This window comes from Nothobranchius furzeri, chromosome 2 (assembly GCF_043380555.1).
Source record: "Nothobranchius furzeri strain GRZ-AD chromosome 2, NfurGRZ-RIMD1, whole genome shotgun sequence".
NCBI classification, from domain to species: Eukaryota; Metazoa; Chordata; class Actinopteri; order Cyprinodontiformes; family Nothobranchiidae; genus Nothobranchius; species Nothobranchius furzeri.
Genome location: NC_091742.1, coordinates 91,911,603 through 91,929,319, shown reverse-complemented (window position 1 = coordinate 91,929,319; position 17,717 = coordinate 91,911,603). Strand labels below are relative to the sequence as shown.

General features: G+C 41.0%; 1 protein-coding gene across 1 annotated transcript in view; it reads left to right on the top strand.

Moving 5' to 3' along the window:
• The first annotated feature begins 3,076 nt into the window (after positions 1-3,076).
• LOC129159907 (zinc finger protein 721-like) overlaps positions 3,077-17,717 on the top strand; it is a 33,078-nt gene continuing 18,437 nt past the window's right edge. Inside the window, exons 1-4 of the mRNA XM_070542399.1 lie at positions 3,077-4,991; positions 5,163-5,219; positions 15,590-17,061; positions 17,176-17,253. Coding sequence (XP_070398500.1) covers positions 4,889-4,991; positions 5,163-5,219; positions 15,590-17,061; positions 17,176-17,253 — 1,710 coding nt within the window. The 5' untranslated portion in view covers positions 3,077-4,888. The remainder of the gene's footprint in view (positions 4,992-5,162; positions 5,220-15,589; positions 17,062-17,175; positions 17,254-17,717) is intronic.

Genomic DNA, 17,717 nt, shown 5'->3' with positions numbered 1-17,717 from the left:
TTCTCCTGCCACCAAACTCGACACACTCCACACCACGGCTGCGTCTAGAAATTCTGTCCATAAATGTGATGAACAGAACCGGTGACAAAGGGCAGCCCTGGCGGAGTCCAACCCTTACTGGGAACAGGTCCGACTTACTACCGGCTATGCGGACCAAACTCACGCTCCTCTGGTAAAGGGACTGAATGGCCCTTAACAGAAAGCCACCCACCCCATACTCCTGGAGCGTCCCCCACAGGGTGCCCCTGGGGACACGGTCATAAGCCTTCTCCAAATCCACAAAGCACATGTGGATTGGTTGGGCAAACTCCCATGCCCCCTCCATCACCCTTGCAAGGGTATAGAGCTGGTCCACAGTTCCACGGCCAGGACGAAAACCACATTGCTCCTCCTCTATCTGAGATTCAACTATCGATCGGACCCTCCTCTCCAGTACCTTGGAGTAGACCTTTCCAGGGAGGCTGAGGAGTGTGATCCCCCTATAGTTGGAACACACCCTCAGGTCACCCTTCTTAAAGATGGGGACCACCACCCCGGTCTGCCACTCCCTAGGAACTGCCCCCGCTAATGATGTTTAGCACAAAACTTCCAGATGAGTTTGAAATAGCTAGCTAGTGTAATCTTTAATATGGATGACAATAATTTCAGTTTCATCCAATCAGAATGAGGAATTAGTGTCATTTAGTAAGGAATTATTTTGCGTATAATAATACAGAATTGATCTGATTATTTGTTTTATATTCTCTCAAAGTTATTCTTATATATACCCCCTTGCCGTAGTTTTGGTTCCTATGTGCTGTGTTGGAGGGGAAGAAAAAAAGAGGGCATGAGGAAGTGTGGGGGAAAAAAATAAAGAAGCCGAGTCAAGACTATGCTGTGTGGTGGTTTTTATAAGCTAGGAGGATAACAAAGGTTATAACTCATTTCAGCTCAACTGTAACCCGCCGAAGACCCACAGCCTCCGGTACTGATGAGCAGTGAAAATGATGGATATGTGAGGCAGATAGTTTACTTTAATTCTGTCACTGTCTCCCACTATGTGGGTGGTTTAGCCACTAGAACTGGTACTGCCTTTAGTTTATTTTATTAGCTGGAAACCTGTAAAATTTAACTTTTCTGTCCTAAATTCATCTACTTGTGCAGCCTACAGGACTGTGTGTGTTTTCTAGTTTTAGTCTTCAGTGTTTTATATCTAATTCTATTCATTTTTGTTTTGTCCTTTATTGCTGTAAAACATACTGAGTTGTCTTTGTCTGGCAAATGTGCTATATAAATAAAGCTGCCTTGTCTAGTCAAGTCTGTTTTTCACAGATTCCATCCTAAGCTTCAATCCTAACCAAGATGATAAAATATGTACGTTTTTAAGATTTAAGTCAATAGGAAAATATTCCTATTTTCAGATATTCTGGGAACCACCAGTAAACCTGCAGTCTGAGAGCGAAGTGCTCTGTTAGGAACATATGGAACAATCAGATCACTGATGTATGATGGAGCTTGGTTATTAAGAGCTTTTATGTGAGAAACACTCCTCCTCACTCACCGGTAAACATCCAGGGAGCAGACATTGAGAAGGTGGATACCTTTAAGTACCTGCTTATTCGCCTCAACAGCAAACTGAACTGGTCCAACAACACAGATGCTCTGTATAAGAAGGGCCAAAGCCACCTTTACCTCCTGAGGAGGCTGAGGTCCTTTGGAGTTAATTCCCAGCTGCTAAAATTCTTTTATCACTCTGTGGTTGGCTCTGTTGTCCACTCTGCTGTGGTCTGTTGGGGTGCAGGCAGCTCTGATCAAGACAGGAAGAGACTGAACACGTTGGATAACAAGACTAGCTCGGTTCTGAGCTGCCCACTGGATTCAGTTAAGGAGACGTGTGAAAGGAGGATGCTGGGGAAGATGACCACCATCTTAAAAAAAATCCTCCCACCCACTGCATTCCACTGTGGAGACCATGGACAGCTCCTTCAGAGGCAGACTGAGACATCCCAGATGTAAAACAACACTACCATAGGTCATTCATCCCCTCTGCAGTAAGAGTGTATAACTCCTCAGTTTAACTGGTACTGACATTATCCTGGTACACAATACCACCAATGCAATATTCAGTATGTGTTCAATACTCATTCAATACCAGATTTACATTGTATGTGCGTGTCTCTTGCACTATGCTGCAGTGTTGGAACCAAAGTTTTGTCCTTTTTTATTTGTGGTTTTTAGTGGTCGAAGGTCACAATTCTAGACTACTGCCTGTGTGTATAAATACACGTAGCTTTGCTAACATTTTTCTTCAAATTATTCTCTTAAGTGTTGATGCTGCTATAACTAATTCCCCCACCGTGGGATCAATAAAGTCTATTCTATTCTAAAGCTTCCAGAAGCTTCTCTGAGACCACTTGTGTTCTCTGTCCAAAATACAAACGTCCTTGGTGTAAAGCTAACTATGAGTCTGCTACTGCTGCCTCTTGGCGAGAGCGTAACAAATGAGTCTCAGTCGACTCGTCTGGTTTAATGAAGATTAAATAAAATAAGGTCAACTGTTTTGTTAGAACTGTGTATTACTTATGTATGTAGAATATTTTTAGCATAGCTATATAATAATTATAGTATTATATTCAGTTGATTACATGTAGAAAATGCAACATTCGTTTTTTCTTTAGGTTATCAGAGCTCAGAGCGTCCAGCAGGTGGCGGTAGTGCACCTTTGCGCTGGTCACCGACCACCGGAAAAAGCAGAAACCGAAAGTTGCTAGCAGAGCTAGCTTGTTGTTCTGGTGTGTGAGGAGAATTTTTGAGGCGGTTAGCTCTACTCCGTGAACTCAGGTGACCAAAGGTCCTCTTTTCCAGACTGGATCTGTCCTCAGCTGATCAGAACCAAAGCGTTAGATCTTTAATCTCCTGCGTTGTTCTGAAGCAGCATCTTAATCAGCTCTCCTGCTTTGTTTCTATTGCAGCTGTTAGCTAAACACGGCTAAAGAAAACCTGCTACCACTTCAGGATCATCCATCAGCTGGGACTGATTCATCGTGTGTTCTTCACCACCTGGACCTGGACAGCATGGACACAGGTACTGGTGGATGGATGACTTTTTTATCACTGCATGGTGGGACATTACAGTACCTCTCCCATGAGCTGTAATATTTAAATAATGGTCTTGCTGGATTTGTTTCTGAGATCCGGTCCACGGCGGGCTGATGAAGCTCGGTTAGAACCTCTCTGGTTCTGTCCTCACAGGGGAGAGATGCTCGAGAGATTTTGAAGTATTTCAGCTCACTTTAATTTTCCCATGGCGATACCTCAATAATACGATGAGGCAGTGATTCATTTTTATCTTGGTTTATAAATAAATAGCAGAGACAACAGTACAAGCACAAATACAGAAATGCCGGGCTCTTTGGATCTTTCCAAGAGTTCCTATACTTGGCTGTCATAATCTATTCTAACCCCCCAAGGGCATTCCCTGATTAGATTAGAAACCAGACCGTGTGTCCAGAATGACTACATAATGCTGATGCTGAATGAAGAGATAGTGAGTTATGTGGTGTCTGCACCTAATATAAGTGACTGTGGAATTAAATCAAGGCAATTCTAGCAAGTTCTAACTAGTTTTTCAAAGGTCAGATAAAACCCTAGAGCATTGTGACCCAGGTGAGTTAATACACAAATAATGCAACAGACCCACTGTAGAGGTCAAGCCACCCCTTCAAAAACCTGATGGATTCAGGCCCGGAGTGGCTAATCGGGAGGGTCTGGAGAATTCCCGGTGGGCCGCGCGATGTTAGGGCCGCATAGGCCGGTGCTCTCGTTTTTGTTTTTTTTATCATTTTATTTTTATTTTTTGGTGCCGGTGTTCAGTCATGGCACTGAAACTCAATTTTTACTGGTACCCGCTCTACAACGGCTCCGCTCCGGTGCGGAGACCTGAGGTGGACAAACAAGCATGCGCGGGACTTTCGAGATCTTGCGATACAGTCCGAGCAATAAACGCGGAAGTTAGATCCAAACACCCGTTGTGTGGGAGAAGCATCGGCATGAACTGTTTAATCTGCCCATCATTTGTGTTGACAGATCAGCAGTGTTTGGATCAAAAAAGTGTGACTACTTTGATAGTGGAAACTGTATTTATGGCTTAATTTTGTGCATTTAAACTTCAGCCGCCATTGATAGTTGTTAAAAGTTGTTAAACCTGTGCATATTAAACAAAAAACGCCTTTTGTTTATCGATTAATTGTGAAATACGGAAATTGTGCTTGCTCCTTTTCTTGTTGGGCCGTTGTGATTTCTGTCCATTAACTGCGGAGGTGCTCCGGCGTCTGGCGAAAATAGGATCGATTCTATTTTTGCCGGAACAGAGGGCGGAGCACTGCGCCGCACTGCCGGAGCACGGCCGCAGTAGTGGAATTGCTCTGATTGACTACAACGGGACCGATTTTGCTCCGGCGTTCGTGTCGGAGCGGAGCGCAGCGGAGCGGAGGTAGTGGAATTTGGGGGTGAGGCCGCCGGGCTGATCTCATACGCTCCTCCCGGCTGTCTCTACCTGCAGGCTGCAGCTGTTTTTTTTTCCCTGAATGCGCCTGTGCGCACCACGTGACCACGCAGTTGACGGAAAGATGGAAAGTAGAAAGAGCAAGGGTGGCGCGGAGAAGGCAAGAATTAAAAAGAGGAAAGCGCTGGAAACAGATGCAGCTAAATGTGCAAAAATGAGCACCTTTTTTTCTCAAACAAGCTCGCGGTCTTTAACTTCAAATGAAGATAAAAACGGTTAAGGCAAGTCAAGATGTTAAACTTTACCGGCTGCAAATCACCATTCAAGTTAATTAAGCATCAATAATGAATTATATGGCATCATGACATAACGTTATGTAATATAATTAACAGTATGATGTGACTGATGCCACCAAACTGTCTTGTAGCCCCTCAGAGTCAAACACAAGATCCAGTAGGCCTAATAAGCACCAGGCAGAAACCCACAATTCCAGAGCGGGCATGTACAGGTAGGATTACTTATTAAGTCAGTGAACTGAATATTATTAAAATTTATATGATGAAAACTATCCTGGGTCTATATGAAAGTGTTCTAAAATGCTAGATGATTCAGCATTGATCAGAAAGCGTGTAAAAAAGGAAAATGAATGCTGAATTGTGACCATTTTCACACAATGTAGTGTCAGAAGAAGAGCCAGGAGCCAGCAGTGAGGGTATTGCTCCTGTTGGGATAGAAGGTGAGCCAACTCATGTGCAAACATCAGTTTCATTATAATAATTTTAATGTCCAAATAATCGTAGTGACCTGTTGTATTTTTATTAGTAAATGCACAAAGCCCACAACAGATCGCTATTAGAATGAAAGTAAAATGAAATAAGCCTGCATATTTTGCCATAGAAAATATTTTAATTGGTTACAAAAGATGTGTTTTCTATATCAAATGTGCTAAAGCTTTACAGATGATTATTTTAATTGTGTGCAGGCGAGTCTAGGGAAACTGGAAAAAGTGTGAAAGGGAGTGCTGAGTCATTTCATTTTAAAGGTTTGAAAATCTCAGAACAGCTGTTTGAACAGAAGGTAGATTGTTATATTGTTAGAGAATGTGTTGTAAAGAACAATGTTGGAGATGTGCACTGACAGGGTCATTGCTAGCTATTTTGGTGCCCTAAGTACAAAGGCATCGTGGTGCCCCCCCCCCCGGCAGAAAAAACAACACAATAACACAGTATGTGCAGGCGCTTCGCCTTAAATTCTCTTTAAATCTCTTGTATGCACAAACTGCTCATTATATCCAGAAAGTAGGATTGATATTTACATAATATAACATACACAACACAAGAACTCCTTATTGTTATTATTTAGAACTATGTAACGGATCCACACAACACAAGCACCGGATGTAGAAACATGTGTTTCTCCAGTGTAATTTTCAGATGCTTTTTCAGATCCAGGACTCCCTCTGCCTTCAGAAGTGCTGGCTGTGGGCTGTGCTCGGTCTGATCCTGGTCAGGGCTGGGTGATGTTGTAGAAGGTTCAGACGTGATGGCTCTTGAACTGCTGGTGGATGGCTGATCTGAACTTTTGGCTTGAGCCCCTCCTTGAATGTACTTGTTCACTGAGCCTGCATTCAAACACAAAATGATAATTTGTCATATTCATTCTATAATAAGATAAAAGTTTTAAACCATGGTAAAAAAATACTGCCATAGATTATTTATAGGTTTATATTATAAATCACTGGCATGTGACATGACTAAATTCAAAACTATTTAACCTTTATTAAGAACTAGAGAGGCACAATGTACACATTTTATACACAACTAGAAAATTCTGAATATGAAGGGAGGAGGTTAGCATAATGGACTTTTTTCTTCAAATTATACCATCAGCAGCTGATGTTCCTCTTGGCCCGTAAATGTTTATGAAATATAAATCAACATAGAGCAAATACCTAATTAGAAAATAGGTTTGTCTAATTTTTCATATTAAATCTCAGTTACATAGCCTATAGGCCACATAGGCTATTTAATAATGATATAAATCATGTCCTCATGATTAATCACAAACAGCCGCTTATTTAAAAATAAAATGTCTTACTTTACCTTGACTGTGTTTTTGTCCTTCCTGTTTTTGTGATATTTAAGTATTTGGGTGGACAAATATGATTCATTTGTTTATTTCTGTTTCAAAACAGCACAGATGGGCCTATCTGACCTCACAGAGGAAACTTTATTCTACTTGAGAAAGATGTTTTAAGATGAACTTATTAAAATTAAAAATCTTCAAACTCTTAAAGGTTTATTTTAAGATGAACCTTTAACACTGTTCAGACTTATTTGTTGATACAAGTCGCATGAACAGACTGATTTCCCTTTGTTGCATTTAACTATTTCTTCTTTAAAGAAGTGCTGATTCAGAAGAGAATAACTGCATTTAGGAAGATGATGACTTGCTACGTTTTTTTCTCCAGCAGTAAAAAAGCTCTAAAGCTTCTCTGAGTCTCTCCCCCTCAGCCTCTCTCACTCAGCTACTAATGAACGCCCGGTAGGCGGACAGGAGGCTGCGGGACAGAGTGGCGCATTATACTTTTAACAGACTGGAGAAGCAGAGAACGAAATCTGTCCAAACCACGCAGATAGAGTCGAAACGTTAAATGTACGGAAGCAGAGAATGAAAAACACCAAATAAAAGTCCTGAAAAGCAGCATTCTTACCAAACTTGGTAAAATGTCGAGCCATTGAGTGTGAGGTTTATCTCGTGATAGTCTCCCTGTACTTCGAGCAATATGATGTAGGGCTGCAGCTATCGAATATTTTTGTAATCGAGTACTCTATCGAATCTTTTATCGATTAATCGAGTACTCTAATAAATTACTCTTTTGCGTTTTTAAACCATTATATAAAATAGCATGTTATAAAATCTGAAAGACCTCTTGAATTGAGAAAGCGATTGCCAGTTATTCTTCAAGTTTTTTTCAAAATTAGTTTTCAAAACTTCAGCACTTCTACTTTACTTCACAGTAAACAAATGCGAGCGGCTGCGGCCCAAACAGCACCAGAACCACTCACGCCGCATGCGCAAACATGGCTCGCCAGCTGTTTCCCTATTAACACACGTTCGTTTTAATTTCTACACTTTTTTTTGTCTCACACTAACAAGGATTGTCGAAAGCGTGTTTGCTGTGGTTTTGTCAAATTATACTGATCACAAAACATTTATTTACTTTCTTTCGTTTTCCTCCGCCACTCATAAATACATGTGTCCTGCAGCAATCCCGAGGGACAACGGACATCAATAACAACACAGATGTAATGATTTGAAGTTTGTATATTTATATACTGTAATTAGATAATTTAATTACCTGATTTGGTATATTTATACAAACTAAGTAATCAATCAGAAGAGGCTGTTTTTATCATCAGGGAGTTTACTTAAACACTTTGTATTGACTGAGAGACAAGAAAGAGAGAGAGTTGGGATCATTTAAGAATCTTTAATTTCTATAAATATAAATTCTTACAATCTACCAGGACTATCTCAATGATGGATGCATATGGATGTAGACGGTTCGGTTTGGTGTGTGTGTGTGTGTGTGTGTGTGTGTGTGTGTGTTTTGTTCAGAAACTCTAGTCTGAGCAGCGAATCTGGTTGTTTTGACTAGGCTACCACGAGGCTTCAGGAGCTGATGACATGAGCCGCCATTTTGCCGTACCTTAGATGGAGTCTCCCGTGTAGATCAGGAATTGCCAGGTTCCAAGACCTCGGTTGTACTGGAGCTGGTGGAACAGCGGTCACAGCACACAACACCCGTCTGAGGATAACTCCATTAATGGTTGGCAGGCGTCAGCAAGTTCACTCTTATTTTGAAAGAACGTAGTCTCGTTGGTAAAACGACGGAAAATCTCAAGCTTGACAGATTTCAGCTCAAAGTAGGAAGTCCAGCTGGCCAGTCTGAACTTCTTAATGATGACGATGGAAATCCTTAGGAACTCGGATGTCCTGGAGCTGAGTTTAATACTTAACTGCTGAAAGTGGAACGTAACGTGGAACTGACTTAAAATGGCGTTGCCTTCTTTTTATATCTCCCAGTTGTTTGAGAATCTTAGTAAACCGGATTGGACTACTTTCATAAACAAACCAGATTCTGCCCTACCACAGACGAAAGTTCTGATTGGTTGAAAACAATGTGTCATGCGTTTCCATGGTAATGCATATCAGTGTGTCTGGGGCAGCCCTGTTTATTCATTAAACACATAACTCATGACATCTTTATTTCACAGATCATTCACCTGATTATTAATGATCAACATATGCTTTGATTAGCTTATCACAAATGAAGTACTTTGATTAACCCATGAAAAGCGTTCTTCTGTTCTTGTCTCTTCTCCTGGAATGTAAACATACTGAACCAAGCGTCCGACCTTGGCGGTGTTACTGTGTGAAGGGGCAGCTGTTAAGGGCAGACCATTATACTTCCTAACGCTACACAGTAAAAAGTCCGACGTGTTGTAAAAACTGCTATTTTTAGCACATTTTAAGTCCGACGTGTTGCTACCAGATGTATGGTGTGAGCTGAAACTGAGTGCTACAATTGAAAAAGTTGCACAGTGTCCGTAGAATATATAGAAATACAGGCTAAATGCATTATCTTGTAGAGGCTCCGAGTCCGCTTGCAGAAGTGACATTTACATGTGGATGTTTCCTGGTCAGGTTGCAGCATCGAGGAATAAGGTGTGGTAGGCTAAATCTATTTTACAGTATTTACACTGGACTACGTTTTCCGCCTTACGACATGAAAAATGGTCCCACACCTTTGACATTTTGTGTCTTTTTCGCACTCCACTGGGGTCCACGTTGTCCGCCATGGCTTAAAAGAAAGTTAAGTTGCGTTCGCTACTAGCGTGTGCATTCAGTGCAGTGTGTATGTGCGTCACTTATTTCGGTCCGGGTGAAACATGACCACGGGCGATTGCAAAGCCATGAATTAATTAAACCTGAATTAAACGAAGCTTCGAGGCAGAGAATTTGACTCGAGGATTTTTTGTGCTCGAATTATTCGAGGTACTCGAGGAATCGTTTCAGCCCTAATATGATGATTTAAATAATTACGAGTCGACTCATTTAAGCTAACATAGTCCTCTTGCTGCAGCCAGGATTCTGTGAGAGAGCAAAGAGATCTGATTATCACAAATCAAGTCATTAACTAACAAAGTCTTAGAAAAAATAGATCTAATGTTCAATAACCCACATTTAATTTTTCTAGTTTTCTGCTCAGTTGAATTTGTTCTAATATTTATGAGATTTCCATGATTTGCTTTATTAAGCTTGATATTTAATCTGTGTGATTTTGGCCGTGGGCAGGACACTGTCTCTATGGGGTAGTGGGTGGGTAACAGTAGTGAGTGGGTAACATTATTTGCATTATTTTATAGTATACTAAATCATTAATTTTCATAACATGTGATTTTAAAAACAACAGATGTGTATGTGCCAAATAATCTACCTTATTAATACGTATTGCACGTCTTTGTAAGAGCACTATTGCACTAACTAACGTTTGATTAGTCAGTCCCCAGACTTCCACACAGTGTGAAATGTAAGGTAGTATGAGTGAACAATAAATTATATGTAAAGCTGCATTATTCAACATATGTCTTAATTTATACAGTATTGCTGTAATCTTAGAAAGTTTTCCTTTAATGTAATAAACATGCTGTCTCCATTTCATTTTATGATCAATAACCACCCCCAAAAATTTAATTTCTGTCACCCTTTCAATTTCAACATAACATATTTTTAAGTTAATTTCCCTGTCAAGTTCATTTTTATTACCAAATATCATAAATTTTGTCTTTTTTAAATTGAGTGATAATCTATTAATATCAAACCAAGTCTTAAGGATTCCCAATTGTTTTATTATTAAGGGGAAAATTTTCTGTAAATTACCCGAACATCATAAATTTGTATCATCTGCAAAAATCACAAATTTCAATAAATTAGTGACCTTACTAATACAATTAATGTAAAGTAAAAAAAAAAAGTTTTGTTCCAAGAACAGATTCCTGGGGTACACCACAAGTAACCTTCCTTAATTTTGAGATTGTATTATTGATTTCTACATATTGCTTCATATTGTCCAAATATCTCCTCATTCATGAATAAGTCACCCCTCTTAATCCATACTTCTCAAGTTTTTTTTTATAAGATACTGTGATCAATAGTATCAAATGCTTTTTGCCAGTCAATAAAAATCCCAACTAAATACTCATCATTTTCCCTTGCCTCTGTTATTTTTTCTACCATTTCCATAATTGCATATGTAGTTGTTCTTTTTGCTCTAAACCCGTACTGGTGCTCACTGTGTAACCCATATTCTTCAGTGAAAAGATCCAGCTGTTTTGCAAATTATTTGTCAAATATTTTTGAGAATTGAGGAAGTATGGACACTTGTCTATAATTATCAACACAATGTTTGTCTCCATTTTTAAAAATTGGTTTGAATTTAGACGTTTTCATGCTGTTTGGAAAAACACATTTTTGAAAGGATTGATTACAAATTAAAGTCAGAGGTTTTACAATAAAATCAATGACCTCTTTAATTATGAATGCATCAATAAAATTAATATTGCTTATTGGCTGTACCTGGCGGTAAGGCGTTTCCTGTTTCCTGTTTTTAGTGTTGCACTCCGTGAAGCTGCTTGGTGTTTGGGGCTCGCTAAAACCGATTTAATTTCTCTGTAACAGGATATCTCTGAGTTATTGTAGCACCTAAGCACGCTAAAACACACATTTTCTGTTGTTCCACCTAGCTTTTAGGGAACCATTTGAGTTCGCACGCAGTTTATTTGGTGTTGAACAGTTTGCTTTCCAGTTAGCTTAGCCTCAGCACGGCTATGGCTACTTCTGTCTCTGCTTCTCCGTCTCCTATCTCTTGCTCTCTGTGTCAGATGTTTAGTTACTCCTCTGCCTCCTTTAGTGATAATGGTACATGTAATAAATGTAGTATTTTTGTAGCTTTGGAGGCGAGGGTGTCGGAATTGGAGTCCCGGCTCCGCGCTGTTGAAAAACCCGTAAACAGCCGTAGCTACTTAGCTAGCACGGGGCTAACTAGCTCAGAACAACCCCGTAGCGGTCCTCCAGTAGAACCCGAGCAGCCGGGACCTCAGGCCGGCTGGGTGACGGTACGTAGGAAGCATAGAACCCAGCCCGTAGGCCACCACCAACCCATCCACGTTTCTAATAGATTTTCCCCGCTCAGTGACGCACCCACTGACAAGCCGACTCTGATCATTGGCAGCTCCATAGTCAGAAATGTGGCATTAGAGACTCCAGCAACCATAGTTAAATGTTTACCTGGGGCCAGAGCAGGCGACATTAAATCTTATCTGAAACTGCTGGCTAAGGATAAGCGTAAATACAGTAAGATTGTTATTCACGCTGGCGGTAACGACACCCGGTTACGCCAATCGGAGGTCACTAAAATTAATGTTGCTTCGGTATGTAAGTTTGCCAAAACAATGTCGGACTCCGTAATTTTCTCTGGCCCCCTGCCTGATCGGACCAGTGACGACATGTTTAGCCGCATGCTGTCCTTCAACCGCTGTCTGTCTAGGTGGTGTCCTGAAAACAACGTGGGCTACATTGATGATTGGAAAACTTTTTGGGGAAAACCTGGTCTGATGCGGAGAGACGGCATCCATCCCTCTTTGGATGGAGCAGCTCTTCTTTCTAGGAACATGGCCAGTTTTATTAGTCCTCCATGACTACCCAAGGTCCAGACCAGAAAGCAGAGTCGTAGTTTAACACACCCCTCTGCAGCTTCTGTACTGTTACCCACCCACTACCCCATAGAGACAGTGTCCTGCCCACGGCCAAAATCACACAGATTAAATATCAGGCTTAATAAAGCAAACCATGGAAATCTCATAAATATTAGAACAAATTCAACTGAGCAGAAAACTAGAAAAATTAAATGTGGGTTGTTGAACATTAGATCCATTTTTTCTAAGACTTTTTTAGTTAATGACTTGATTTGTGATAATCAGATCTCTTTGCTCTCTCTCAGAATCCTGGCTGCAGCAAGAGGACTATGTTAGCTTAAACGAGTCGACTCCTTCAAATTATTTAAATCATCATATTGCTCGAAGTACAGGGCGAGGAGGAGGAGTAGCAACCATTTTTCATTCGGACTTATTAATCAGTCCCTTACCAATTAATAGCTACAGTTCGTTCGAACATCTTATTCTTAGTTTTCCTAATCCAGATTGCAAAACTGTAAAACCACTCTTGTTTGTAGTTTTATATCGTCCACCAGGCCCTTACTCTGAGTTTTTGGATCAGATCTCTGATTTTTTTGTCTGATTTGGTGCTGTAACGTGAGGAAATATGAGTTTTCTGTCACAATGGTGGTGTTGGACTCAGCTGGGTCATAGCTGGGTCGCTGAGAACTTTCACCCACAGATTAAGACCTGAACGCCAGCGAGTCTGGGAGGAAACCATAACATCTGCCACCTGCAGTCTACCAGAAGATGTGTTTACATGAGTTGTACCCAGATCAAGTCAAAACATAAAGTTTAAACTTCTTTTTCTTGATTTTAATGTTAAAATAACCATTATCATTTTGTTCATTATAAATGTGTTTAATCAAATGAATGGTTCTTATGCTTTGGGGTAATTATAATGGTTTAATGAATCCATTCTTAAATAATGTTAAGAATGTTTGTTACTGACCTTCACACACACAAGCACAAACATTCACACACACCCACACACACCTGCTCACAGTAAACTCCAGACACATTTGATGACGCACGTTTGCTTTGAGAAGAGAAAGGTTTTTGGTAAGCTTCAGTCTTTTGAGGCAGTTCGTGTTGGACAACGAGAGAGAACAGACCTGAAAACCAAAGGGGGGGCAGAGCCTGTTGGCTCGTTCTTCCCCCCTTTCACGCTGTTTCTGCCAAGCCAGGCAGAATAGCTGAATCGCGACTTCTAACGAAGACTCATTACCGAGTCTTTTGATTTCTGAGTGAATTAACTTAAGAAAGCGCATCGATAAAACGCTCTACCATCCACGTGTACCGAGGGCAACTCTGGACCGGTTCCGTTCGACACCTACGTCTCCTGTCAGCCGCCGGTGTCATCTGGATGAACCACAACATCCTCCACGGCCCGGATCCGAAAGAGGGTCCACAAGAGTTCGGTGAGACAGAGCACGGTTTTAGCGTTTGATGCAGTTCTCTGATAAGACCTAAGTTTATCCAAACCATCACTTCACTCAGACACCTGTTTCTTCTTGAAGCAAAATCAGACTCACACACGCATTCATGTCACAACATTCTCAATCTTCATAAAGTCACCAGAAGGTCTATTTGAGCAAGAACAGCATATAAACTGTTAAAAGATTGTCCCACAAAGTTGCCAATGTGATTGTTATTTCCTGTTTGTCAATTTTCAAAATCATTAGTTTAATTTGAAGAATTAAAACTTTTAATCCTTCAAACTTGTTCCTCATTGAACTGAAACACAGACACTCAGATATTATCGGCAGTTTATGGATGAAAACAACCTTTGAGTCTTCTGAACAATATAAAATTTGGTTATTGATTTATTAAAATTAATATTCCGAATTAATACGTAGCATGGTTTCTCTTTCATAAAAGAGCATAAATCCATAACGCTACAGTGCTAAATACTGATAAGGTCATTGTAGTGGGGGATTTCAACATTCATGTGGACATCGAAAATGATTGCCTCGATGTAGCCTTTAGTAATATCTTAGACTCAATTGGTTTTACTCAAAGAATACCTAGCTCCACCCACTCCTGCCATCATACATTGGACCTTGTGCTGACTTATGGCTGTAAGGCTGGGATCAACTGACGACACCCGGTCGAACTAGCTACAAGCTAACCTGAAGCTAACCCAAAGCTAATGCGGAGGTGGGAGCTAAGCTAATGGAGGTAGCAACCTAGCTACAACCAGAGTTAACTGTGCGCAACACCAGAGCTTCTGAGTCAGAGATACGCCGGGCTGACCACTGGGTAAAACCGGGTGGAACACAGTGGTCTCCGAGACCTCCACAAGCCGGCAGCCGCACAGCAGACAAGCGCCGCTGCGATCTGAGATGTGCAGAGCTGCCGCTGGGGAGAACCGGGTGGAAAGGTTTCCATCCCAGAGCTCCGCAAGCTGTCAGCCCGAGCATCAAACAGAAGCCGCGATCAGACAGATGCACCGAGCTGCGGGGAGAAACACCCGTCAGCCCGCGCAGCTAACAAAAGTTGCGGTCAGACAGAGATGGACCGGGCTGCGGGGAGAAACAGCCGGCATTCCGGGTGGAAAACATCGGTCTCCCGAGAGCTCCCCAAGCCGCTAGTCGGAACCCAGCTCCACCAACATGTTACATTTCAACCCATTTTCTAAAGTGCAGCATTATGTTAAATGCACTGGGTTTTACCCTATTACATTTAAATTTCATGGTTAAACAGTACTTGTTAAAATCTAAGCTCAGCTCGGCAGTGACCTAAAATTCATGAATATAATTTTACTTACCGAAAAAAATGAAGTGGAGACTCCTTGGACGCTCTATTAGTGCAATTAATACCACAGCAAGTCATTTTGTCCAACAATTGCACCAATAATATCCAAAAAAGAAAACACAAACACAGAGACTCAAAATCCTGGAGCAGTTTCCAAGCCAGACCGAGGCTCTACTGAGGCCTTTCTCCGGAGTTAGCTCTGTGGTCACGTGGGTCTGATGCTCATTAATTTTACAGAATTTTAGGCTTTTAATACACTTAAACAGAAGAGTGAGAAAAAAATTCACCCCCCTCAGAGTTGTCATGAGTGTAAACTAGATAATTTAGACGAAAACATGTTTTGGTACCAGGCTGTAAACATGTTTATTTCTGCTGTGAAATTCATATTTTTAACATGGAAGTCAATGAGGATTTGCTCGCTTCTGACACCAGCCCCCAGCAGATGAGGGTGGAACTGCAATTTTATTACTTCCGGGTTGGGCACAATTTTAGAGCCGCGTTGTGGGGGCTTGGTGTGAATTTAAAGTTACAGCAGTCGGTATTTCACGTTATGTGTTTCTGTTTCCTACAGATGTTCAACAGATTGTGCAGGTTAAAGAAGATTCTGAAGAACAGAGTGCTGGTGTGGAACAGCAGGACCCAGAACATCTCCACATAAAGGAGGAAAAGGAGGAACTCTGGACCAGTCTTAAGGGAGAGCATCTCCATTTGAAGGAGGAGACTGATTCTGCCTGGTTTCAATTCAGTGTTGTTTCTATAAAGAGTGAGGATGATGAAGAGAAACCTCTGGTCTCACAGCTTCATCAGCAGCAAATAGAAGACAAAGATGTTCCAACCAGCAGCTCATCTGACCAGATGGCAGCGGAAATTTGTGGGGTATCAGGAACTAGCAGGAACCCAGATCTGAACCCTCATGAACAAACATCTGATTCTTCTGAGACTGAAGTTAGTGGAGATGATGATATGAATCTAGACTCTGGGATGTCAGGCTCTGGGTCTGAAACTGGAGACGAAGACCATGACTGGAAAGAGAAAAGGTCTTCTGAGTCAGATGTTAAGACAGTCAACATATCTTCTAGCTGTCTTGAGTGCGGTGAACAATTTCATGATAAGCAGTCTCTCCAGAAACACGTGAGAGTAACCAGCCATTCAGTAATCAGGTCTTCCAGCTTTTTGGTTAATAAGAAATCAGTTAGATTTAAGCAACCTGTAGATCCAAACAGGGAAGTCCAGAAAGAACTAAAATCATTTAGTTGTGACTGTGGAAAAATATTTGGGAGAAAATCAAGTTTTAACAGACACCAGAGAATCCACACAGGACAGAAACCTTTTGCCTGTGAGCTCTGTGGAAATCGATTTACCGAAAAGTCAACTTTAAACACTCACATGACAGTCCACACAGGACAGAAACCTTTTATCTGTGAGCTCTGTGGAAATCGATTCAACAAAAAGTCAGCTTTACACAGTCACATGAGAGTCCACACAGGGCAGAAACCTTTTATCTGTGATCTCTGTGGAAATGGATTTACCCGTAAGTCAAACTTAAACACTCACGTGATTAAACACACAGGACAGAACCCTTTTATCTGTGAGCTCTGTGGAAATCGATTTACCGAAAAGTCAACTTTAAACACTCACATGAGAGTCCACACAGGACAGAAACCTTTTATCTGTGAGCTCTGTGGAAATCGATTTACCGAAAAGTCAACTTTACACAGTCACATGAGAGTCCACACAGGGCAGAAACCTTTTATCTGTGAGCTCTGTGGAAATGGATTTACCCGTAAGTCAAACTTAAACAGTCACATGAGAGTCCACACAGGACAGAAACCTTTTATCTGTGAGCTCTGTGGAAATCGATTTACCGAAAAGTCAACTTTAAACACTCACATGAGGGTCCACACAGGACAGAAACCTTTTATCTGTGATCTCTGTGGAAATGGATTTACCAGTAAGTCAAACTTAAACTATCACATGAGAGTCCACACCGGACAGAAACCTTTTTCTGTGAGCTCTGTGAAAAAAGATTTACCCAAAAGTCGCATTTAAACACTCACATGAGAGTCCTCACAGGACATAAACCATTTGCTTGTGAATTCTGTGGAGAAAGATATGGACAAAAGACATTTTTATTCAAGCACATGAGTGTCCACACAGGATAGAAACCTTCTGTTAATGAGCTCTGTGGACAAATTAAAAGTGACAGTGCAAATCACAACTTTAGTGGACTCTCACGTGATGGTTTAAAGTCGTCATTGGCAGTTAATGAGTCAAGTGTTATGGTGGTAGGGTTAGGTGGAGTAGATGAGGTTACAGACAGAGTGACTTTTTACTTGGCTTCCAGCAACAAAATGTGGTTTAATATAACATTTAGTTGACCTAAAAGTGCCTCTAAAAGCACAACTTCTCTTAGTAAACGCAATGTTTGGGATCCTTAGCACAAAAATGTTTTTTAGCAAAAGGTGTATCTAAAATTATATAATATCTTATAAGTCTCTTTTATATACACAGATTCCATCCTTTGCTTCAGTTTTCACCAAACACAATAAAATATAGATCCACTGCATGTTGTTTACATCCAGGTAACTGAGCACATCCACACTAGCTGGAGGGCTAGAACCCCATCTCCAGCCGTTACCCAGAGCTGTATCTCCATGATTTAAGTTAACAAAATAAAACCTAGGCATTTAGATATGACT